Source organism: Dichomitus squalens, assembly GCF_000275845.1.
Source record: "Dichomitus squalens LYAD-421 SS1 unplaced genomic scaffold DICSQscaffold_3, whole genome shotgun sequence".
Classification (NCBI taxonomy): Eukaryota; Fungi; Basidiomycota; class Agaricomycetes; order Polyporales; family Polyporaceae; genus Dichomitus; species Dichomitus squalens.
In genome coordinates this window covers 1135282-1157899 of record NW_006766885.1, presented here as the reverse complement: position 1 = coordinate 1157899, position 22618 = coordinate 1135282, and the positions used below count along the sequence as shown (strand labels likewise).

Sequence of the window (22618 nt, the reverse complement as noted above, 5' to 3'; positions counted from 1 at the left end):
AGATAGGGGTTTCCCCGCGTTCAGACCCTCGACTAAACAGGGCGCTACTGGACCACCGACTGCATTCATCGTTTTCGCCTTCGACGATCACGATGGAACCTCGGATCCGTGTTGAAACTCGACACTTCCCGCCCACGGAACCCGCTCTTCCAGCTCTTGCGGTTCAAGTCACGCATCTAGTGAATACTTGCATGCTTTGGGTGGGGACGACCGAGGTCGAGGCAGTGGATGTTCAGAAAGCACCTCTGCAGGGCTGTCTCTCAAAAGACTGGGCTTGTGCGATGCCGACACAAAACACCGTGAGTTGCGCTACACTCTTCTCCGGGAATGCTTCTAGGACGTTGTGCTACAACCATCCTGATCGACTTGGCTGAACGCTTGCACAATTACACCCGCACTTTCACGGATTCCAGTCAGGCACACCTGGCGCAGCGACGTCACTATATCGTTCTTCGGGGTCGGATGCCGCATTGTCGATGGCACAGCGTCTCGGTGATAATCCTTCTATCCTGTCCTGCACGCGCAACACGCACTGACCGCGGCTGTTGTAACCACGTTACCGCCCATGGGCACACGTTGCACTCGCCGGCAATATCGGGGCTGGCAGCACGCCGTTTCAAGAAGCAGATATTTCTGTCAATTGATGTCCCGCCGTCGCTGGGGTCGATGGGACAGGAGGGGAGATTGCTGCTTGCAATCGAACGGGCGGCAGTTGACATCCTGAAGTCGGACGAGTCGAAGTGATAGTTGGGCGGGCGATGTCGGATGTCCTTGGAACGTTGTACGATGCAAGCTTGTAACGTGGATATGGCGGTGTTATGTAGAGTCCAGAAACTGGAGTCGATAAGAAATCGATGTGATATGCTTTTCGAGAGACAAGTCATCTGAACTGGATCTTGGTCACTGCGCTCGGCGCTCTCCATGATCGGTCCTCGTTGCCCTTTGCTTCCTCCTCCATCTTCGACCTCTTCGTCCACTGCGTCCACACCGGCCATCCACCGCGACCACCTCCCTCGCTCTACCTCGGGGTCGTTCTCTTCTACGCCCAGCTTCTCCATCTTCACATGTCTGAACCTGAGCTCGCCTACATGACCGGTACAAACGAAGACTTCGATCTCCCTCGTTGGCACACTCAATCCCTGCACGACTCCCTCTCCTCTTCCGCCCAGGCTGCCCAGACTGCTGCGCAGGCGTCGTATTTGTACTCGCAGGGCCCGCCTCCCCAGGCCGCCCACCGTCTCCCGCCCATCAATCAGCCTCCTTCTGGCTCTTCAAGACAGCCCCGCATAAACCAGCTTCTTGACGAGGACCAGCAATTTGGCATGATTCCATCACCGTACTCCTCCGGGGGTTTGGCTCGGAGCCTTTCATTGGGTGGGTCGAGCAACGCGTCTTCGAGAGGGCGCCGTCAGCACCACTTGCAAGACGACCTCGAGGGAGCATTTCATGTAGACGGAGACAGCAGCCAGAGACACACTCCCGCCTCCTTGTACCCTCCCAACGTCGCATATCACGCCGCCCAGCAAGGAGGAGCCAGCGCCAGCGCCGCTGATCCCTATCAGGACGCCTATTACGCCGGCCCCAACGGTCCCAACGTGCACACCCCGAAGAGAAGCCAGACTCAGCACGAATCGGGCTCTTCCCGGGCTGCTAGGTCCCCTCAGCGGCAGCCCCAGGGTAACAGTTTCCTTGATCCATATTCTCCACCCTCGTACACTTCTGCCGCGTCCAATAATTACCCTTATTCACCGACGACGGAGCAAAGATCGTTCCAGAGCGGTGGCTATTCATCCCAAACCCATTCCCGCTCGCAATCGCAGACCAAACCGGAGCCCTTATCTCCATCCCTCCCGCCCTCCGCGTACTCTCCGCAATCGAGCGGGAACCAGCAATTGTACTCGGGACCATACCCGATGGATACTACGAGCCCGGCGCCTTCCTCGAATAACCTCTCTGCGCAACGGCATCCTCGGCAAACATCGATATCTCAACCGACGACCCCATTGTCCTTCAGCCATGCTCCTCCTGTGCCAGGCTCCACGCAATACTTTGCGCAAGAGCATCAGCCAATGGCCGTGGAACCGCCACCACCGAAGCGCCGTCCCTCGGGGCTGAGACGCGTGCGCGACCAACGGGATCTGCGACCATTTGTCAACCCATCTCCTGGAGGACGTAGGGTGGACACAAATGGGGTTCCGATGTCGGTATGTCCATTTGCCTTAGATGTCAGGGGACGATTTAGGTTTCCGAAACTGATCACGGGCGTGTTGCCGTCTCGGTCCGTCTATACAGCCTTTGAAGCAACTCACAATGAATATCACCGACACGTACCACATCTGCAACCCGCAGTTCAAGTACGAATCGACACACAATCCGCGGCGCGTGCTCACGAAGCCAAGCAAGCCGATGCACAACGAGGGCTATGACAACGAGGACTACGATTACATCCTCTACGTGAACGATTGGTTGGGTCAGGATGATGGACACAAGTGCGTTATACTGTCTTTTGCCGCTCATTTCACATAGCCCGCGGTCTGATACGCACCTCGCGTTCAGGTACTTGATCCTGGATATTCTTGGACAGGGAACCTTCGGCCAGGTCGTGAAATGCCAGAATATGAAGACGCACGAGGTTGTCGCAGTGAAAGTCGTGAAGAATAAGCCTGCGTACTTCAACCAGAGTATGATGGAGGTGACGATACTGGAGCTAGTGCGTCGCGTTCCAGCTGCGCGCGCATCCACTCGCTCATCGTACCTCGTTTCTGCATAGCTCAATCAACAATGCGACCCGCAAGATGAGCATCACATTCTGCGACTCCGGGATTCGTTCATCCACAAAAACCACCTGTGCCTCGTCTTTGAGCTGCTGTCGTCCAACCTCTACGAGCTTATCAAGCAGAACCAGTTCCAAGGTCTTAGCACGCAGCTCGTGAAGGTTTTCACCGCACAGCTCCTGGACGCACTTACGGTGCTCAAGGAGGCCCGCCTCATCCACTGTGATCTCAAGCCGGAGAACATCTTGTTGAAATCGTAAGTACCGTGACGCTGCCCCTGAAAGTCTATCTTGGGTTCCTGGATACAAATATCTCTTGTTTCGCACAGGTTGCAATCACCACAGATCAAAGTAATCGACTTCGGTTCGGCATGCCATGAACGGCAGACTGTATACACGTACATCCAGTCCCGGTTTTACCGTTCCCCGGAGGTCCTGCTCGGCATACCGTACACGGCGGCGATTGACATGTGGTCGTTGGGCTGCATCGCTGTCGAGTTGTTCCTCGGTTTGCCGCTCTTCCCCGGTACTAGCGAGTACAACCAGATCACGCGCATAGTGGAGATGTTAGGGTGCGTCAGGAGGAGTCGGTCATGATCGCGAGATGAGCACTGACGCGACCGTCGCATACAGAATGCCTCCACAATATATGCTGGATATGGGCAAGCAGACGGGCCAATTCTTCGACTCCTACGTCGACCACTATGGGCACAAGAAGTACCGCTTGAAGAGCATCGAGCAGTACTCGCGAGAGCACAACACCAACGAGCAACCAGGCAAGCAGTACTTCAAGGCGACTTCGCTCCCGGAGATCATCAAGCAGGCCCCCATGCCGAATTTCAAGGCATCGCAAAAGCAGCAGAGCGAGATCGAAAAGGGTATGCTATGTCGTGCTTGACTCAGGCATGCATGTCTGATCCGCGCATACAGAGATGAACAATCGCATGGCGTTCATCGACTTCTGTCAAGGTCTGCTGAACATGAACCCGATCGAGCGTTGGTCTCCGCAACAAGCGAGGTTGCATCCATTCATCACTGGCGAGAAGTGGACGAAGCCGTGGACGGTAGGTGTTGATCTCTATACGGCCATGATCCGTGCGTTGACTGTGTTGATAGCCAACTGGTGCCGCCTCGTCTCACTCTTCACCATCTGGCCACACTGCCTCGACAAGCTCGGGTGGCGCCTCTGTCGACCCGAAGCGACCATACGGAGGTTTGGTTCCCTCCCAGCCGAAGGGCACTCGCGCGTACCAAGATGCTGCAGCATACAACCAACACTTGGCTCAGCATCAGGCATACACGGCGCAAGCGCAGGCAGCTTCTCAAGCTGCTCAGAACGTCTACAGAAACCCGTACCTACAACCGCAGTCCTCACAGTCCCAGTCTTCGTCATCGTACAGCGGGTCACAGGACAATGCCACTTCCAACTTCCCTTCGCCACAGCAATTCACCAACGCTGCCTCCCAGCCGTCTTCGCATCGCACCTTGACCCACCAGAGCTCACATGGACACCTCAATGTCTCAACGAACGTCCCGTCATACCCAAGCCAGTCGACGGCCGGGCCCGGACCAGGACCAGGAGGTTTTGCTGTTCCTCCAAGCATGAACCCCTCTGCGCCAGGGCAATCCTACTACTCGAGTGCGCGCACCCGTTCCAACACTATCCACAATATGGCGGACAATATCCCTCCTGCGCTCGCGCGGTTGCAGCACATGAACCAAGACGTCATAGGCGGTCGCAAGGCGCTTACTCCGGTGCTGAAACGGGATGACGCGCTGAAGGAGTGGGAACGGAGGCAGCAAGGCAAAGCAGCGGCCGCGCAACCGTATCCGCAGCTGGAGTACTTGCAGCAGCAGGCAGAGCTTGCTGCGGCGCAGGGGCTGACGAATTGGGGCCACAACACTTCCGGGCGGTATCCTCCTCCGACCTCAGGGCTGGCGCACTCCTATCAGCCTAACGCGATGCTCGTCGACGAGGATCGAAGGGATGTCATCCTGTCGAATGCCCGTAATGCTGCACACGGGACTACTGGTGGGGCGGATCCTGCCAGCAACCTGTTCGCGTCACCCTCAGCAAACCTAATTCCGAGCCCCCCTCAAGCCTACGCGAGCAACTCGACGACTACGGGCAATCGATATGCCGCGACATATTCACAGCAGAGCCAGCAGGCCACCCCCAACTCGCCCTTCGATGGCGCGATTGACCGACGTGGGGAGCTGGGCACGATGTACGTGCCGCTGCAGCCTGACCAGTACGGCGCGTACAATGCGGCCTCGAACTCGGGCGCTGCTCCGAGACAAGTCGTCCCGCCACAGCAGGCGGTGCCTCCGTCGTTCTACGGAGCGGGCGTCGTCCCTGCTGGGCACCCACTCGGGAACAACCAGCAGAGGAACCCGTTCGCTGCCACGGACCCACAGTCGCAGGCGAGTGCGAAGGAGCAACGGAGGAAGAGCGGAATGGAGTTGTGGACGCAATAAACGATAGCCGAGCCAGGGTTGTGAATGACTGGTCGACAGCAGTACAACGACGACTGCTCTGCGAGCTGGCGGGTTTGACGGCTCAAGGACTCTTGCTTCCCTTTGCGGAGTGGCACGGTGGGTGTGTCCATTGCTGGGTACTGGCCTCCATTCCATGCACTTCTATGCCTCGTGTACTTTGGACTTGTCCCTACGCTTCTCAAGCTTCACGCTCTGGTTTGCGTTGACACGTACAACAACACCACATTTGCTTGCTGGTCCACACGTCCTCTTCCTTGTCCACAATGTAAATCTCTCCTTCGACGCAAGGCTTCTGCGCGCCTTTTCCACGTCTGTATATGTGTTAATATCCCGCAAGGTCGTTCCTCCTCGTTTTGCACCTGCGCTCAATGCCCTCAATGTGTAGCCCAGTGTTTCTGCACGTCCTCAGATCCCCATCATCCATCCATCGATAACTACATGGCTTGTGTCTATTTTCTCTCGACTCGACGAATGACATCTGTCTCTTTCTCTCCTTGTAACTCCCAATGACCGTCATCAGTTTTGATGGGTTCCGGACGCTTCACGGAGTGCTTGACTAACGCCGAGTTCGATGATTTTCTTGTCCTACTCCGGGCTTTGGCCGTGATATGAATAATACACAAGAACACCAATATAACTCGGCCACAATGCATCGATCTACTTCGATTTGCTTATATTGTGTGTGGTCATCACACGTTTCCTTTTCATTATACGCTTCACAGCTGGTCGAGTAGCGCCTCAACCTCCCAAGCCCCCGTCCAGTACTCCACTCTAGGTTGAAGGCGGCCCTCTTTCTCGTAGGGCTCGATGAGGTCGTGCAGCCCGCGGTAGCGACGACAGAATACAGCGTCTTGTCTAGAACAATACCCGTCAACACGTCGCAAGCTATCGTGTTCAGAAGCCACTCACTTGCGCAAGCGCAGGACGGGGCAGAAGTCGTTAGACCCGTCGCCGACATAGATGACGCGATCGAAATCAGGCCGGTGCCTTTCCAGGAATGCTTCCAGCTCATCACCTACATGGGCATCAAGGCGATGACGACACATTTCCGTTAGAGTCAACGTCCCATGTCAGAGCACAGGTCCCTGGTCATGGTGTGCATGCGACGACTGACCTTTGCACATGTTGGGGCTGCACCCGACTTGGCACTTGTGCTGAGGCCCGGAGGGGTCGATCCTGCGGCGCAGCTTGAGCAGGCCGGACTCGTCCCATTCCGCGGGGTTGGTCACGATCTCGTCAAACAGATTGTCGAGACCTTTGGACTGCACCGATCATGAGAACGACGGAATATTCTGGACCAGGAACAGCAAGCCAAACCTTCAGGATGGTGGTGATGTAGATGATGTTCGCGTTCGAGAGGCAAAAGAACGATGTCTTGCCCCTTGACTTCAGCGCCGAGACGCCGCGGACCATAGCAGGGTGCTGCGGGCGCGTCAACAACGATCTCTATAATAAGCACAAACGATACTGACGAAAGGCATGATGCGAAGAGCCTCCTCGATCTGCTCCCTGGTGCCCCCGAGTTCATGGAGGTCTTTGAGGGTCATCGCACTTGGATCGTCAGGCCGTCGACAGCGTCCGCAAAAGATGCGATCTCACACGAGGTCGGTCCACTGGACGTCCTTCTTGAGGTCCTTCATCTTCTTGCGCAGCTTGGGCGCGAGGACCTCGAGGACCCAGCGGTCTGAGTCTTGGTCCGCGAGAGACCTGAAGAGCTGTTAGCGATGGGCGACGTGATGATGAATTAATTTGGGCTGCACCCACCAGTCGAAATCGAACACGATCAGCTGGCGTTCGACTGGGGGGAACGGTTTGGCATCGTGTGCCGTTGACATAGTTGTTCAGATCGTGAGCCCTTGGCGTATCAGAAGAGGGTCGAGCAATGGATCCATACGACCCCAGGTGAACTTTTCAGACGGCGTGCATAGCCACCGCGCATCACTCTCACGTCGGGAGGCGGGAGGCGCCACTTCCACTTTCGGACATGTTCGGGCACCTACGACCGGTCCCAAAGTGATACCCGGTGACCGCTCAAAGGACTGCGCCCTACTTACTAGGGTTGACTGTGGTCGTTGTTGCCGTCAATTGCGGCATCTGAGGCTAAGTACTGACAGGGTCTCGCCTCCGACTGGCATCGCAGTTCCACGCACCCCATAGCTCGAAATTGGAAATTGACATCCGGTCTCTTGCTACTACAGCCCACGGACTGTCATACTTTAGTAGTCAACGCCCAGAAACGACCATCTTCCGGCACCGAGTAATCCTCACTTAAGGAAGAAGATTGAAGACTCTATCCCGGTTAACCACGTCGATCATGGCCCGTCTGCCTCCTGGGCTGAGATTCCTGCTCTCGCATCTACACTATGTCGCCCTCCCGCCTGCCACGGTCTTTTTGGGAACGTCGGTCGCCAGGGCCTATGCTGGCGTGCATATCCATGCTTTAGTGGTAGCAGTTGCCTCCTTCCTCTCATTCCCCATTTTCTGGCTTGTATATCGGGCATGGAGGGACACCTCGGTAAACAGGGCTGCCGCTGCACATGGAGCGATTGTGGCCCCTTTGGCATCCACGCAAGGTGTCAAGCGCAGGGGGAAAGAAGGTTATCCTCGTAAGCACTATTGACCGAGCTTCTTTGGTGAGCAAGAGGTCGACTGTGATGACATAGGCGATTTTCTCTTCCGTCTCAGCGAGATCTGGGGGAACACCTTCTCCTTTGAGGCCTACGGTCTCAAAAGGGTGAGTGAACCAAGCAGTGCCAGTGCCTAAGTTAGCACAAAGCGTCTCACCTGTTCGTTCGATGTGTGCTTGCAGATGGTCACCACGGAGCCTGAGCATATCAAAGTAGGGCTTGGGACCGACCAGCTTTTATTCGCCAACGCTGACCTCCCGTTCGTCAGGCAATCCTTGCAACAAACTTCAACAACTTCGAGAAAGGTAGGACTCGAAATGAACCGCAGCTTACAACTATTATGGATAGTTCTGACAAGGTCGTCAGGCCCCGGTTTCCGCGAGCAGATGCAAAGTCTGCTGGGTGTCGGCGTATTTAACGCCGATGGTAAGTTGAATCGCGCTATCTGCGCACGCACTCATTTTCTCAGCTTACGCCTTGATAACAAGATGAGCTGTGGAAGTTTCACCGCTCCATGACGAGGCCGTTCTTCAGCAAGGACAGGATCGGTCACTTCGAGAATTTCGACCGGCACGCGACAGACGCTCTTCGGCAGATGAAGGCCCGCATGCGCGAGGGATATGCCGTCGATTGGCAGGTACGATACAGTGGCCTCCCGCACGAGAATAGGCGCACCCTGATATACCTATCACCTCGACTAGGACCTCATCTCGCGCTTCACGCTCGACTCGGCTTCCGAGTTCCTCTTTGGTCAGGACGTCCGGTCGCTAGCAAAAGGTCTTCCTTATCCGCCCACCGCCGACGTTCGGTTCGTGCAGCCTGAAGAGGATGAGTTTTCCACGTCTTTCCTCGCAGCTCAGCTTGTCGCTGCAGGCCGTAGCAAGTTCCAAGAAGCGTGGGGCTTGAGCGAGTTTTGGAAGGACAAGGTTATCCCCCACAAGGCTGGCATCGATAAGTTCATCAACCCGATTCTCAAGGATGCCCTGAAGACGAAGGCAGAAAAGGCGGCAGTAGGAGACATGGAAACCAAGGAAGTTACAGAGGAGGACACATTGCTGAGCTTCTTGTTGAAGGTTACCGATGGTACGTATGCAGATATTGGGTTTACACATGCTCATGGTGGCTTTGTGACCCTGTGTGATCACTGCTATAGATCGCCAGATCATTCACGACGAGATTCTGAACATTCTCATTGCCGGGCGCGACACTACGGCATGCACTCTGACGTTCGCGGTCTACCGTTTAGCGGAGCACCCGGATATTCTTCGCCGACTTCGCGAGGAGATCATGAGCGTCGTTGGACCTACTCGCAGGCCCTCATACGAGGACATCCGCAACATGAAGTATCTGCGTGCTGTGATCAACGAGACATTGCGCTTGTATCCTCCCGTGTGAGTGGGGTTGCCCTCATGTTGCATGCGATTTGTTCATTAGATTCGTACGCGGTACCTCTAGTCCCGTAAATAATCGGTGGGCTTCATCGTTCATACCTCCTAGGCTTGTCAATGACTGGCTTCTTCAGATGTGCAATCAAGGATACGGTGCTCCCGGCTACCGCTACTCAACCGCCCATTTTCGTACCAGCCGGAATGAAGTGCGCGGTTCTCACTGAATATGCGGTCCACCGAACGCTAACTTCCTAAGCAAGATGTGTCTACTCTGTGTTCATGGTGCATCGGCGCAAGGATCTATGGGGTCCAGATGGCAAGCAGCATCATGCTCCAATTTCCTGGGCCGCTTGCTGAGACATTTTCGTTCACTTAGCTCTGAAGTTTGACCCGGACCGTTTCCTCGACGAACGCGTGCAGAAGTACCTCACGTCCAATCCGTTCATCTTCCTGCCGTTCAACGCGGGCCCTCGCATCTGTCTTGGACAGCAGGTGCGATTCTGCGACCGCTAGCCTGTGCTCCTCGATCATTCACTGGATACCTCAATCTAGTTTGCGTACAACGAGGTGTCCTTCATGCTCGTGCGTCTCCTGCAGCAGGTCTCCGCGATCGAGTTCGTGCCGGAGGTCTCTCCCGAGTCCATCATTCCTCCTGGATACGCCGACTCCCCTGGTTCGGATGGCACCGACAGAGTTTGGATGACCAGTCACTTGACTACATATGCTAGGGTATGCGTTTCCTGCGACGAGCTGTGCTGCTGACGGGTCTGACCTGACGCCTTTTGCGTATAGGGGGGCCTTTGGGTGAAGATGACTGAGGCGAAGGTTGAATGATCTCATGCAGGCTAGCACATAGCCCTTAACGTAAAGCATTCCTCGGAGCCTTGGGGCACTGAGCACAGTAATAACTCTAAATCTACAACGTATGGGAAAGCGCAGTAAATCGAATCTGCGCGTCGGGTAGTGCATGGTCTTCTATTGAGAGACATCTTGTTTCCTATCACCATGCTCATCTTGTACTGGTCTGCGTGAACGTGAAGCCATTGTCTTGCGAGCATAAGTTGAAAGGTGTTCACCCCCATTGCTACCGAGCCGGATTCTCTCAAATTTAGGGTCTTTGCGACCATGACCACATAGTATTGCCCAGGATTTTTTCTTCAAGGAGTATATTGCAGGATGGTATCCTTGCTCTTCGGTATGTTATGATATATAAACGATGATGACCCTCGGTACCAGTAAGCGCCCTCTAGCTTACCTAACGTATTAGCGGACAGACTCGCAGGGCGCCGGCATGCCTTCCATCGTCTGCTCCGCTCAGGCGTCCTACAAAAAGCTCCCTGGTCTCCTCGAACTCACTGATACCCACTTGCAATGGACAAAGACTGGTGACAAAAGTCCAGCTGTGAAGTTTCCGTATGCGGAGGCCGCGGGTAAGTGTCAGAACCACGTCTGCAAGACGCGACGCGGTCGCTGACATCGGTGGTTACATCTTCTTGGTATCTCGCTCTCTACCTTCTGTTCTCTGTCTCCTCAAGCTCTGTCGCGTAGCAAGGCTGGGGCAGATCAGGTGCGGTTGAAGATTGGATTGGTAAGCAATGAGGCCGGCCACAACTTCACGTTCACGTCTCCACAAGCCGTCGCGCTCGCCGAACGAGACAAGTTCGAGGCCGAGCTCACAACCATCATCGCCCGCAACCGTGCACCGCCTCCTCAAGCTCAGGTCCCTGCTGTCCCAGCATCCAAAGCCAGACAAGTCGCAACCCCTGCCCCAGTCACGAATGGAAGTGCTGCTGGGACGCCTATGCGGCCGCCAGCGCCACATGCCCGGCCATCCCAATCAAGAGCTGTGTCTGTGGCGAGCGAGTCGAGGGCTTCTGATACACCCGTTGGCGACAGCCCCACGACCGATTTCAGGTTACGGAAAAAGGTGCTGGTGAGCACGCCGGAGCTGGCCCAGCTCCATCGGGAGCTTGTCATGGGAGGACACATCACGGAGAACGAGTTCTGGGAAGGACGAGAAGTGACTATATATATCTTCCATCTTGCCATATGCTATGGTCTGACACGCTGTGCGGCTGCCTCAAGCATCTGCTCCTAGCTCAGGCGGCCGCTGAAAGTCAGAAACGCGGGAAGCCTGGTCAGCTCGTCGACCCGCGGCCGCAATCGGTGGACGGGGAGGTCAAGATCATCATTACCCCTCAGCTCGTTCATGATATCTTCGAAGAGTTCCCTGTTGTGGCGAAAGCATATAGCGAGAATGTGCCTGAAAAGGTATAGTTCGCACCCAAACTTTGCCAGTTGTGAACCTCATGCATGCAAAAGCTGTCAGAAGCGGAGTTCTGGAGTAGATATTTTCAGTCAAGGCTCTTCAACGCCCATCGAGCGTCCATTCGTTCCTCTGCCGCGCAACATGTTGTCAAAGATGATCCAATATTGGACAAGTACCTGGAGAAGGATGATGATGGTGAGTGAATGGCAGATGTCGTAATTTATACAAGACTGTATCGCTTGTTTCAGATATCGAACCTCGAAGACTACGAGAAGAGAGAGTCGATACTTTCATTGACTTGGGTGCAACCTCCGTGGATCATGAAGAGGTGCTTCACCATCGTTTGCCGCGTCGTGCAAGCCGACTTACCCGTCCATAGACTGGTAACGAGAGAGACATCACCATGCAGGCAGGTAAACAGCGGGCTGTCCTGCCGCTCATCAGAAAGTTCAATGAGCACTCTACCAGGCTGCTGGACACCGCCTTGTACGACTTGGTATCTTTCTGAGCCTTCAGGATCTAATGCCCTTTCTAGGGGAGGCCCATCTGTCAAGCGGAGACGATTAGAGAACGGCGAGGAAGTGAGTCTTTGTTTGGCTCTACTGTATGTCGAGCTGACAGCCGTACAGCGATATGCGCAATTAGACCTAGAAGACCTGCACGACAACCAGTCATCCGCCGGCATCATTCTGGACATGAAGGACAGGCAGCGGTACTTTGATGGGCGGGCAAACGGTGCAGAGCAAGGAGATCCTGAAGGCCCGGTATGTTTGTTTCACTAGGTATCACATGGTCCGTTGACCTACCGTACCGTCCAGCGCGTTGCATTGCGGGAAGCACTGCAACAAGCCAAAGCGAGCACAACAGGGTGGTCCGCTAACCTAGCACAGGTACGCACGTGTCGTTCCACAATCCGAAATAAATTGTAGCCAACAGTCCCTTCCAGCTCAGAATAGAGAAAAAAGCTGGAGACGCAGCGCTCATTAGCATGACACAGAACGTCCAGAGCAGATTGGACGTTAAGCAACGGAAACGTACGTGGTTGCTTATGATCCCGTTCCTCTCGCTATCGTTCTGATCCGTGTGTGCGATGGTGTCGTCTGTTCTCCCTTCCAGAGGATATTCCCGAGGCGCTGTTCCGTCAGATGACGACATGCCAGACGGCGGCAAACGAATTCCTCCGTCAGTTCTGGCTAGCTATCTATCCTCCCGCGAACGAGTTCCAGCAGCTGTCCGTCGCGACGCCTGCACAAAAGACCGCAAAGGCGCTGAAAATGATAGCGTACCTTAGCAAGACGCACGAGAAAGTCGAGGCTCTGGTAGCGGAAGCACAAAGAGAGCAGGTGGACCAAAACCGCATCCGAGTGGTGAGTGGTCTGATTAGCTCCCTGGTTACTCTAGATTACCATCGGCTGCGGCAGTTAGTATGTCGTGTACCCAATGATGATCTGACCTTGGTTCCACAGGCTATGAAACCTATTCTTGATGCTGTCGACAAAGCGCTTAGTTTTTGGCAATTCAAGAATGCCGCCAAGGCACCTGGAGTCAGGTGAACCGCCGCGAGTGCGCCTGGAGTCTGCGGAGCGTAGGCGGTCGGGGCATGGTATAGAGATGACGGACTCCCTGCATATAGTACTCGCGATTATGGTAATGATTAGCTCACTGTGCAATTCCAGCATTAATTCCAGCATACTGTTCTTGTCCCCGAGATTCGTTGGACAACGTGTAATTCCAGTCTACATCCCATCCATCCTCGATGCCGCTCAAGCCCGTGAGATCGAAGACGGCTAGACCACAACATATCGATCGTGTGTGCGGCCGATCCAGAGGTTTGCAAGCCATGCAGCGCTGCATCAGGTTCGCCGGACCACGCATCACGCTCCAATATGCAATTCGTCCGCGACTTCTCAAACCTTGAGCACCTCGCTATCGAGGGCACCACGTCAATGAACGGTCAATTAGAGGTGTCCCGTAGACGTGATCCCCTACATAATGATGCACGGTGGATGACCACGGTCAATATCCTCTTCAATTGTTATGCTTCTTCACAGTGACAGGATCTCTGCCCTCAAATGCCGTTTGAATCACTGGGATCTCCATGAGTTCTATTATATTCTCGAGAGGAGAGGAGCCGATCTACGCGACTTAGAGATCGATCACTTTATTCCCATCCACAGGCTCAGTATTACGTGTCAGTACTGCACTTCAGCGACCAGCTCGCTTCCCAAGTTGCTCACTATGAAACATAGTCTCCCACTGCGACGTATCACGGTGGTCCAACCTCTTGAGCCTAACCCTTCACTGCGACTGCGGCTTCCGTGCTCAGGCCCCGCTCTGGACTGGTTTCGATTGCGTGTGCGACGCCCTGTCAAGCATCGGGACCGCGGAATTGCTCAAGGTCAAGCTTGTTATGATCCCATCCAACTACGGCACGAATTATGAGGCGTTGCTCTCCTTCTTCCAAGGTATTGTGCAAATTTTGCGGGGAGTCCGATTTGCGTCCCTCTAGAGATTGTATTTCCACCTTATGGATAGGCTGGAGGCCGAGAAGCACGTCTTGCCGTGGATGTGCGAGATGTTTCTTTCCTTCGCGGGGCGAGGCGCTCTGAGCCTTACCTCCGAAAAGGAGGCTGATTGTACCCTCGGAGAAGCTGCATATACTTATTCATGTCTTCCTCTCGACGTACTTTTATCATAAAGTCATACAGCGAACCATTCACAAGACTTGCTAACTATATACGTACGACAACTTCTCGGGGACGATGCAATGAATTGGACATTTCAGGACTGATGATGCAGGTACTTTTCATTGCGTAGCAAGGTCATTTGCAACCCTGATGATTTGGTATTGGTTGTTCTGAAGATTAGACACCGCGGCCGAGGTTTGTTCTTAGCCCCCGGTAAGCTCGGCATGGCCCATTTCCTATGTAAGCAGCAATCTTCCATCTTGAAGCACGACAAGCACGAAGCCGTTGGTGACTTACTTGCACTTGCCGACTTCTGTAAGACACGGTGACCGCGATAAGATTCTGTGGTGACAGTCGTGGTCATCGCAACAAGCTATGTTCGGATTGTTTTCGGCAGCGTTGTGAGTAGGGCTCATCATAAATGTATCAGTGGATAACAAAGTCGAAGTAGATGGTGGCGGCTATCTTCACAGAGTCGGTAGGCAGCCGGCTGAGTAAGTTGGAGTTCATGAGCGCTTGCTATGAGACGACCAAACCGGTAATTCACGTGCGACACTCGTCTATTTCGGGCGCTTCTGTTACGCATTGCGGCCATGCCGGACACCGACGCCACACAGGCAGGTTACTGTTTCTCCATTCCTGCCACCTCTTCTCTACTCGTAGAGCTCTGTTTGACCCCATGTCTCTACCCCTCCTAGTCAATGGCGCCGAATGCGGACCATCGAACCCGCTACAGGGTCTCTCCAAGCGTTTCGATCAAGACAGAGGCATTCAGCAAGTAAGCTAGAGGCGTTCCTGGACATACGACAGGAAGTCGCTTACGATAGCAATTCCAGGACCAGTTTGGTGCTGGTCGTGCGGGTTCCTCGAAAGAGGTGAGGTTCAATCACATCGGCCTCCACTTGCGCGAGTGACAGAATAGATGCAGACGTTCCGAAGTCAATACTCCGCTGCATCCGGAGGGAACCAAGATGCTGCAAGATTCTTCGCAGCTGCTCCATCTCCTACTCCTACTTTGCAGTCCCCGTCGGCCTTTGACCTCTCATCCCTGCACCGAAACCTCCCCATCTCGCACTCCCCATCCGCACAGATCCAGTCACCCATGCGCTCCTCACCTCTACAGGCAGGCCCGGCCGCATGGGCGGCAGACTTCCTTCAGCAAGTCCCCGGGCAAGCTGCGCCCTCCTCGCTCTCTGGTAAGGCGGCCCAGCACCAGGGGATGCCAGTGGCAATGGAGCAGACCGCATCAGCCGTACCACGGGCGGCGTCCAGTGGATTCGTTCCTGGTGAGTCAAGCGAGATTTTTCGTGCCAAGCTGGTCCCTCTCCTGTCCGTTCTATGCACTTGCTTTACATGCATGTGCACAGCACGTTCCGCTCTTCCTCACTCGTGCCGCTGAACGAAAGGGATACAGCGCCTCATGCACTCGCGACCATCACGGGCTGCGTGCTCTTGTGATGATGAGCAGTAGGCCGCGGGTATATTCTCCGAATTTCACCATAGCCATCGTCGTCCTTGCCTGCACAGCTATGCAGCGAGTCAGTGATTAGGACAAGCATGCTTGTATGTGCTACGACTAGATACAAGGGGCGCACAGCATGTAATACGGTGCGGTGCTCTCTCGTAGTAGTTGTGGAATCGAATAGAGGACCGCTGTAAGGTTAGCAGAACGTTGCATTGTTCTTTCGCGTCTGCTACCGCTCAGGGGCTTGATGGCTTGTCCGCCGATATGATGGTGGCTCAGTGTCGTGGCTCGGTATTAATCCGGGACCTGTATCCCGAATGAAGCCTGATTTGCATGTACATCTCAGAAGGTAGAGCTGTTCAGGTGCTCACCACGAAATCTCAGGCATGTCGTGGAGCCCATCAATGGCGATGGGAACACCTCAGTTCGCCCCAATGTCTGGAATGCAGACCGCTGTCTCCCAGGCGCAACCCCAGATTGATGGTGAGTACAAGTCTTGCCGAATCGTCGTCCAGTACTGACGAAACCATGCTGGACAGCTGCTAAATGGGACCAAGTGTTCCGGTCGCAAGAACATTCATTCAGCTCGGCACCAAGTACGGCTGCAGTTTTCTTGCAATCCGAGGCGGTCACCGAGGAGAAGCGTTCGCGGGCGCAAAACCACGATCCAGATGAGCTCGCACGCACGGCAGGGCTTCTCCTGGACACGGTGCAAAACGAGACAAGCGCGAAATTCAAGAACAGCGCGTTCATGGGACTCATGCGCCAGTTACGTGACGGGGAAGTGATCGTAGAAGGCAACGAGATGGTCCAGCGGTCTGAGTCTGCCGTCGGTGACCAATTGACCACCGATGTGAAGGGCAAGGGGCGCGCTGTGGACATTCTCGGCCCGGGTATCAACGGCATGCAGCTACCCACCCTCCAGCGGCGCGTCGTCGGTACGCCCGCCGAGGGGATGGCAACCACCGGAGAACAATCCTCCGACGAAGCCGGAACATTGCGTACTGAGGACCCCAACGACGCTTATTTCAGACAGGAGAACGAAGAGTACATGGCGATGCATGCAGGGCTGGCCCATGCAGGGCTGGCCCACGCAGGGCAAATACCCTCTTCTGGGTTTCAGCCACAGTTCCAACACCAACAGGCGGAGTGGGACAATCTGCAGCGAGATTGGGAAACCTTCGAAGCGACGGCGCATGGGTTGCGGCCGCTTAGCGGTTACGAATTCCAGGTGAACAATCCTTATCTCAGTGGAGAGACGTCTCGGACGAGACATCATACCGCACATGCGGGCATGCCGCAAACGCTCTACGATGTATGTCATGCTCAAATACAGTCAGCATCTTCTATGAATTACTAACAATATTGCAATTGCGCCGCTAGAGCGTACTCGAGATGGAGGCCGCCGTACAACGTGACCCGTCGAATGCAACGCGTTGGTATGAGCTGGGCGTGAAGCAGCAGGAGAACGAGCGCGAACAGAAGGCCGTTCAAGCTCTACGCCGCGCCCTCGATCTTGACCCTACCCTCCTGTCAGCATGGCTCGCGCTCGCGATATCGCATACAAACGAGGGCGACCGCATGGGAGCCTACAACGCCATCCGGGAATGGGTGGAGCGCAATCCGCGATACGCTACCGCGGTCGAGCAGTTCCGCACGCTCAACCCCGACGCACCTGATGCGCGGACGAGCGAAAAGCTCGCCAAGCTAATGCAGTGTTTGATGAGCATCGTGCGGGACAATGCCGACGGGGAAATAGATGCTGATATTCAAATCGCGCTTGCTGTGCTGCTCAATACGACCGAAGTGCGTACCTCATCCCGCACCGAGTGCACCGCAGCCCACTACATCGGGTCCTGCGGTGGGCCGCGTACTCCGGCTGACCAGACCTGCGGCTGACCTATCTGCTATCTTAGGAATACGCCAGGGCGCGGGATTGTTTCACTACCGCGCTAGCAGTGCGACCTGACGTGCGTGCTTGCGCGGCTACGGCTTGAGACCGGCCTTGCTGGGGACTGACTGACAGATGCCTTGCTTTTCGTCTGTAGGACTGGTTGCTGTACAATCGTGTCGGTGCGACGCTCGCCAACAGCGGGCATCCCGAGGAGGCTCTTCAGTATTACTATGCCGCCCTGGAACTAAATCCGGGCTACATCCGTGCGAGGTGCGTCCCGTCATGACCCACGCCAATCTCCGGGACTAACTAGCTTTCTGTGCGCGGCTGCATGTTCGGGTTGCTCGTAGGTTCAACTTAGGGATATCTTGCACCAACCTTCGCGTAAGTCTTCCATCCCGTAATGCCGAGCGGTCTCGCTGAGGTGTTCGCCCCTAATTATGCACCAGCGTTACGACGAGGCTGCGCAACACATCCTGGATGCGCTTTCTCTACAAGATAGTGATAGCGTTCGCGATCCTGGCGGGAACGAAGCAAGTCGAGGCGTCACCTCAAGCGCACTATGGGATAGCTTGAAGACGTGCTGTCTCCATATGCAGAGACTTGATCTCGCCACTTTGTGTGACAAACGGGATTTGGAGGGTATGTCTCTTGCTTCTTAATATATCCTCAGACGTTGGCGTTTGGCGCGTGAGCTGATATACGTTCGTTGTTTGCAGCGTTTCGTTTGAATTTCCACATGTAGGCACTCATGTTGTCTTGTAATACTCCCTTGCCAGAACAAGTGCCGGGCCTAATGCCAGGCTTGCCTCATGTATGATGCCGTACCTGCTCTGCCCCTGGCCCCGACAATGTTGCGTGTTTGGTGCCCGATGGAGTACATCATGGGTTCCGCGAAGCCGAGAACATGGCTGTATGTGGCTGTGACGGTCCGGAAACAGAGCACTCCAGACAGACGTCGTGTCCAGGCAGCGACGTTCAACATCAGTTGCCTGAAATCACCCACAGACGTCTTGCACTTTCCGCCATTCTAATGTCTGTGAACTATATAGTAGGCGCCATGCTTGATCTAGGGCTTGTCTGAGGCCACTGTAAGCACCTGGGCTTCAGTCACGGATAGTCTTCGAATCCACAAGGGTAATGTTAACCCCCCCAGAGGCCGCCCTAGCCTGGTCGACTCGAGGCTAGCTGCGCCTGCATCCCGCAATCCATTCGACTAATGGGCTCGAAGTATTCACTGACCTCTATATAAGCAGGACAGCAACATTCGCTGATCATATCTCAGAGCCCTAACGCCTCGAGCGCCACTGGTCACTGGGTGGCACACTCTAAACCATTGAGCGGTTCTATCCCCCTACGTCATCTACTGGCATCATCCCCATACCAGCACAGCCGCACGCCCCGACAATGTCCCCCTCACCAACTCTTATTCTCGGAGATGGGAGTGAAATGCCTCAAATAGGCATGGGTACGTGGAAGCACTACGGCGCCAAGGCTGCCGACGCCGTGTATACCGGATTGCAAGCCGGCTATCGCCTGATCGATAGTGCATGTGGTGAGTACTCGGTCGTTCCATCAGCCTTTCAGCATTTCTAGCTCCGTCGGCCGCCATTGCGGTGACCGATGAGAACGAGCTATTAGCTTGAACCCCGATACTTGCTTGATGACTTACACTGACTGACACGCATGGGTGATATCTGATAGATTATGGAAATGAGCAGGGGTGCGGCGCCGGCCTCCGACGCGCTGTCGAAGAGGGTTTGGTCAAGCGAAACGATGTTTGGGTTGTCTCGAAGCTTTGGAACACATTCCACCGGAAGGAGCGCGTCAAAGAGGCGGTCACGCGCTCCCTCGCTGACTGGGGGGTGTCGTACTTCGACATCTATTATGTACACTTCCGTAAGCGCGGACTTTCTAGGAGAATCCCTCTACATGTCGGGATGCTAACCCAATGAGTCTGATCTAGCCATCTCCCTTGCCTACGTTCCGCCTGAGGAACGCTACCCTCCAGGATGGGTCTTTGACGGAGAAAGCCAAGTCAAACACGACCCGGTCCCTCTCCGTGAGACATGGGAGGCCCTAGAAGAGCTCGTCGATGCCGGGCTGATTCGCCACCTCGGGGTTTCGAACATGTGTAGCGCCTTGCTCATGGACCTACTCAAGTACGCCAGGGTGAAACCCTCGGTTCTGCAGATCGGTGAGCATGAGCTCAACCCCTCAACTCAACGACATAGCACTAACCTACAAATCTCTACTTACGTGCCTCGATAGAGATCCACCCGTACAATGTGCAGACCCGGGCAGTCGAGTACGCCCAGTTCCAAGGGATCGCAGTCACGGCTTACTCGTCGTTCGGACCCCTCGGCTTCCGTGAGCTCAACATGCCGAAGTCGTTACGCACCCAATCTCTCTTCACCCACCCTGTGGTTAGCTCTGTTGCCTTGGCGCACGATGTAACGTCTGCACAGGTCGTCCTCCGATGGGCGACCCAACGGGGACTTGCTATCATCCCGAAGAGCGATACCAAAGAGCAGATGCTCCAGAACCTCCGGAGCGAGGATCTCAGCTTGACCGAGCAGGAAATGAGCGCGATCTCTGGACTGGATGTTGGGCTGCGGTTTAATGACCCTGCAGACGTGAGTCCATGTGGCGCCGCTTGTTTTGAACACGACTGTATAGCTAACGCCTGCTCCGTACTACATAGGACTTCGCGGGGTGCCACATATTCTCGTGAGCCGGCAGTTTCGGTGAGGATACAGTCTATAAGTCCTACCTCACCTCGTGTTTCGAAGTCCAACCTGTCTTTCTGCCGTGACCCTGGCCATCGCCAAATAGCTACAGATCCCCTCGCCGTCCTTTGAGTCGGCGTATTGTATTGTGAAACGTCGATACTATAGGTTTCATATGGGGTAATCATGCTGTAGATATGCTCTCCGGCGTCCTGAATTGTGTGGATGACAGCCCGGGAACGGCCAGCGGAATGTGGCCGATCCGAATCTCAACTAGAGGCTACCCCGGTCCACAGCAGCTGCCAACACGGGCGCAACACTTCGATCGGGCTGTTGGCATCGATGTCGCAGGCTGCACCGCCGCCTCCAGCCCGCATCGCGAGTGTGAGTGCGGAAAGGCGGTAGTACTAGAGACGTTCTACCTCGATGTGTGTAAGCATCATCGTCTCTTCGCAACACTCGGGTTATGTGCGTCGGCATAGCATATATGCGGAGCAAGCGTTGGAGACCGCCCTTGGGGCCAGTGGTGTTCAGGGTGCCTCCATTTACTTCAATCTTTGAGTGGCTGTGATTTTCAGTTTTGACGATGTATCGAATTCGATCCTTACACATCCATCAGGAACCGTATCGGGACAGATATAGCCATAGATTGATACCCAAACTCGTCGTGCGCAGCCGTATGTATCAAACCCTAATACTGCTCCCGACAGCCGTCAGACCATGCGGTAGATGACCGCGTTGATCATCCGACAGTACCAAAATCTGTGTGGTCTAGCAGCCTCTAGCAACACTCCAGCTGCCTGGATGCCGCCGTGTCAGACGCTTCAGACGTGCCAACTGACGCCCCGCTGAGACTGAGATGCCTCGAAGTTGCTGCGCTTCTTGACAACGATGAGGTCAAACCGCACGCCTGTCCGACCCTACATGATAGGCCCGAACGGACCCGTCACCGATGCCCGAACGGGATTACGCGCGAGGCTGCCGTCAGCACCCGCTGGGAGGTGGGCCGAAGACTGAAAGCTGCGTATGTCGTCGGACCTCGCTCGGACCGACTTTGGGTGGAAGTCGCCTTCATGGCCCGGCGTGCGTTGTTCTGCGGGCGAATCGCCGGTGCAGGATAAGTCGCTGCGAGCGGGCGAACGTTCAACGTTCAACGCCATCGGCGAACAAAGCTGCGTCCGACTCAGCAGATCGAACATCGTCAGCACGTCATTGCGATGTCGGAGTTGGGCTCGACGTACCGGCCGGCATACAATGGCAAGACGCCAACACCAGGATGTAGATGCAGATGCCAGCCACGGCCCACGGCTGGGACCCGGGCCACCAAGCACCGACGCGACAAACGAGCACGCCTACACCTTTGCCCGCCGAACGCAGACCAGAAACTGCGCCGCTCATGTGGTGGCTGATATGCGTTCCCTTCTTCTGTCTTCTGACTTCTCTGCTCATCGATGGACCACACGCGGCCGCGTTTGAACCATGCATCGCGTCATGGCGGTCGAAGCCGCACAGCTAGCGACACCGGGCGCGCAATCCAGAGCGTGATGGGGCCAACCGGGGACAAGAAGTCCGGGGCTTGGGACGTGATTACGCCGTGCGTCACGGGATCCACTGCGGGACTGCTGCAGGGCAAAGTAAGTCGTCAAAATCACCTGCGCGATAGCGTGGTGAAACGTCTGGACTCGGTCAGCACCGGTGGCCCTGCGTGCAAATCCGGGTCTTGGTCGTCTCGCTTCAGCATGCCGCAGAACACTGGGAGAGACCCGCCATGCCAGGGAGGACGTCCGAGGGCCACCTGCTAGGATGATAGGTAGGGTCCAATCGTACCGAGTCCGAGTCCAGAGAGGCCTCGCACTGCCAAGCCGCCACGCCGCACCGATACGAGCCACATCTATTCCATCGACGAGGACTGTCGGCGTCCTCGTATGTAGGTGCGTGTGTCCGCCCTTGTCCTCCAAGAGCCCGGCATCCTGGCGGTTCCCTCTTCGAGCGCTGCTGCTCGCAGCTCTGAGCACAGGAGAGATGCGCTCAGGGGGCGCTGCGGCTGGGAGGGACGAGGAGGATGTGCCCATGCCGCTCGGAGGCAACCCAGTTATTTGCCGAGAAACTCGGGATCCCGGCTCGGCTGAGGGACGGGCGACAGCGCCCCAGGGAGCTGCAATCACTGTAATTCCCGAAGTCCATTTCGACTGTGGTGGCAGTCAAGGAGGCGTCGAGGGGGAACGTGCGCATCGCTCTCCGGGGGAGTTGGCCTTCTTGTCGCACACGCGCGCGCGCTCGAGTATGT

The 22618-nt window shown here is 55.5% G+C and overlaps 8 protein-coding genes across 8 annotated transcripts; 7 read left to right on the top strand and 1 right to left on the bottom strand.

Annotated features, from left to right (window-relative positions):
• Positions 1–89: 89 nt before the first annotated feature.
• On the top strand, positions 90–755 carry DICSQDRAFT_79423 (uncharacterized protein; the record flags this gene model as incomplete). Its single annotated transcript, XM_007361920.1, has 3 exons — positions 90–299; positions 414–492; positions 608–755. 3 exons carry the CDS (start codon positions 93–95, stop codon positions 742–744), a joined length of 423 nt encoding a protein of 140 aa, XP_007361982.1. The 3' UTR covers positions 745–755.
• A 1314-nt stretch (positions 756–2069) lies between these two features.
• On the top strand, positions 2070–5251 carry DICSQDRAFT_50846 (kinase-like protein; the record flags this gene model as incomplete). The annotated part of the gene is made up of 8 exons (XM_007361919.1): positions 2070–2204; positions 2293–2489; positions 2557–2710; positions 2771–3030; positions 3103–3345; positions 3407–3651; positions 3704–3837; positions 3890–5251. The coding sequence occupies 8 exons, from the start codon at positions 2070–2072 to the stop codon at positions 5249–5251; spliced, it is 2730 nt and encodes a 909-aa protein (XP_007361981.1).
• Positions 5252–5874: 623 nt separating this feature from the next.
• DICSQDRAFT_99089 (uncharacterized protein) lies at positions 5875–7498 on the bottom strand. Its single transcript, XM_007361918.1, has 7 exons — positions 7037–7498; positions 6872–6979; positions 6745–6823; positions 6590–6694; positions 6387–6534; positions 6182–6287; positions 5875–6127 (listed from the first exon to the last, which is right to left on the bottom strand). Exons 1-7 carry the CDS (start codon positions 7105–7107, stop codon positions 5989–5991), a joined length of 756 nt encoding a protein of 251 aa, XP_007361980.1. The 5' UTR covers positions 7108–7498; the 3' UTR covers positions 5875–5988.
• A 21-nt stretch (positions 7499–7519) lies between these two features.
• DICSQDRAFT_79417 (cytochrome P450 monooxygenase pc-3) lies at positions 7520–10221 on the top strand. Its single transcript, XM_007361917.1, has 14 exons — positions 7520–7878; positions 7936–8006; positions 8082–8111; positions 8168–8204; positions 8266–8325; positions 8388–8536; positions 8601–8982; positions 9053–9290; positions 9355–9369; positions 9422–9493; positions 9548–9603; positions 9664–9779; positions 9840–10016; positions 10080–10221. The coding sequence occupies exons 1-14, from the start codon at positions 7587–7589 to the stop codon at positions 10119–10121; spliced, it is 1737 nt and encodes a 578-aa protein (XP_007361979.1). The 5' UTR covers positions 7520–7586; the 3' UTR covers positions 10122–10221.
• Positions 10222–10578: 357 nt separating this feature from the next.
• On the top strand, positions 10579–13256 carry DICSQDRAFT_99082 (uncharacterized protein; the record flags this gene model as incomplete). The annotated part of the gene is made up of 12 exons (XM_007361916.1): positions 10579–10717; positions 10823–11307; positions 11373–11558; positions 11610–11751; positions 11805–11884; positions 11936–12042; positions 12092–12137; positions 12186–12320; positions 12375–12446; positions 12503–12590; positions 12673–12923; positions 13023–13256. 12 exons carry the CDS (start codon positions 10579–10581, stop codon positions 13107–13109), a joined length of 1818 nt encoding a protein of 605 aa, XP_007361978.1. The 3' UTR covers positions 13110–13256.
• Positions 13257–14908: 1652 nt separating this feature from the next.
• Positions 14909–18368, top strand: DICSQDRAFT_79410 (TPR-like protein). Its single transcript, XM_007361915.1, has 11 exons — positions 14909–15021; positions 15080–15118; positions 15172–15529; positions 16093–16191; positions 16248–17023; positions 17092–17514; positions 17625–17678; positions 17757–17872; positions 17953–17986; positions 18052–18244; positions 18322–18368. Exons 1-11 carry the CDS (start codon positions 14923–14925, stop codon positions 18345–18347), a joined length of 2217 nt encoding a protein of 738 aa, XP_007361977.1. The 5' UTR covers positions 14909–14922; the 3' UTR covers positions 18348–18368.
• Positions 18369–19003: 635 nt separating this feature from the next.
• Positions 19004–20336, top strand: DICSQDRAFT_152560 (Aldo/keto reductase; the record flags this gene model as incomplete). Its single annotated transcript, XM_007361914.1, has 5 exons — positions 19004–19157; positions 19307–19501; positions 19569–19799; positions 19874–20238; positions 20307–20336. Exons 1-5 carry the CDS (start codon positions 19010–19012, stop codon positions 20334–20336), a joined length of 969 nt encoding a protein of 322 aa, XP_007361976.1. The 5' UTR covers positions 19004–19009.
• Positions 20337–20967: 631 nt separating this feature from the next.
• Positions 20968–22576, top strand: DICSQDRAFT_132927 (uncharacterized protein). Its single transcript, XM_007361913.1, has 2 exons — positions 20968–21513; positions 21573–22576. The coding sequence occupies exon 2, from the start codon at positions 21586–21588 to the stop codon at positions 21805–21807; it is 222 nt and encodes a 73-aa protein (XP_007361975.1). The 5' UTR covers positions 20968–21513; positions 21573–21585; the 3' UTR covers positions 21808–22576.
• Positions 22577–22618: the final 42 nt, after the last annotated feature.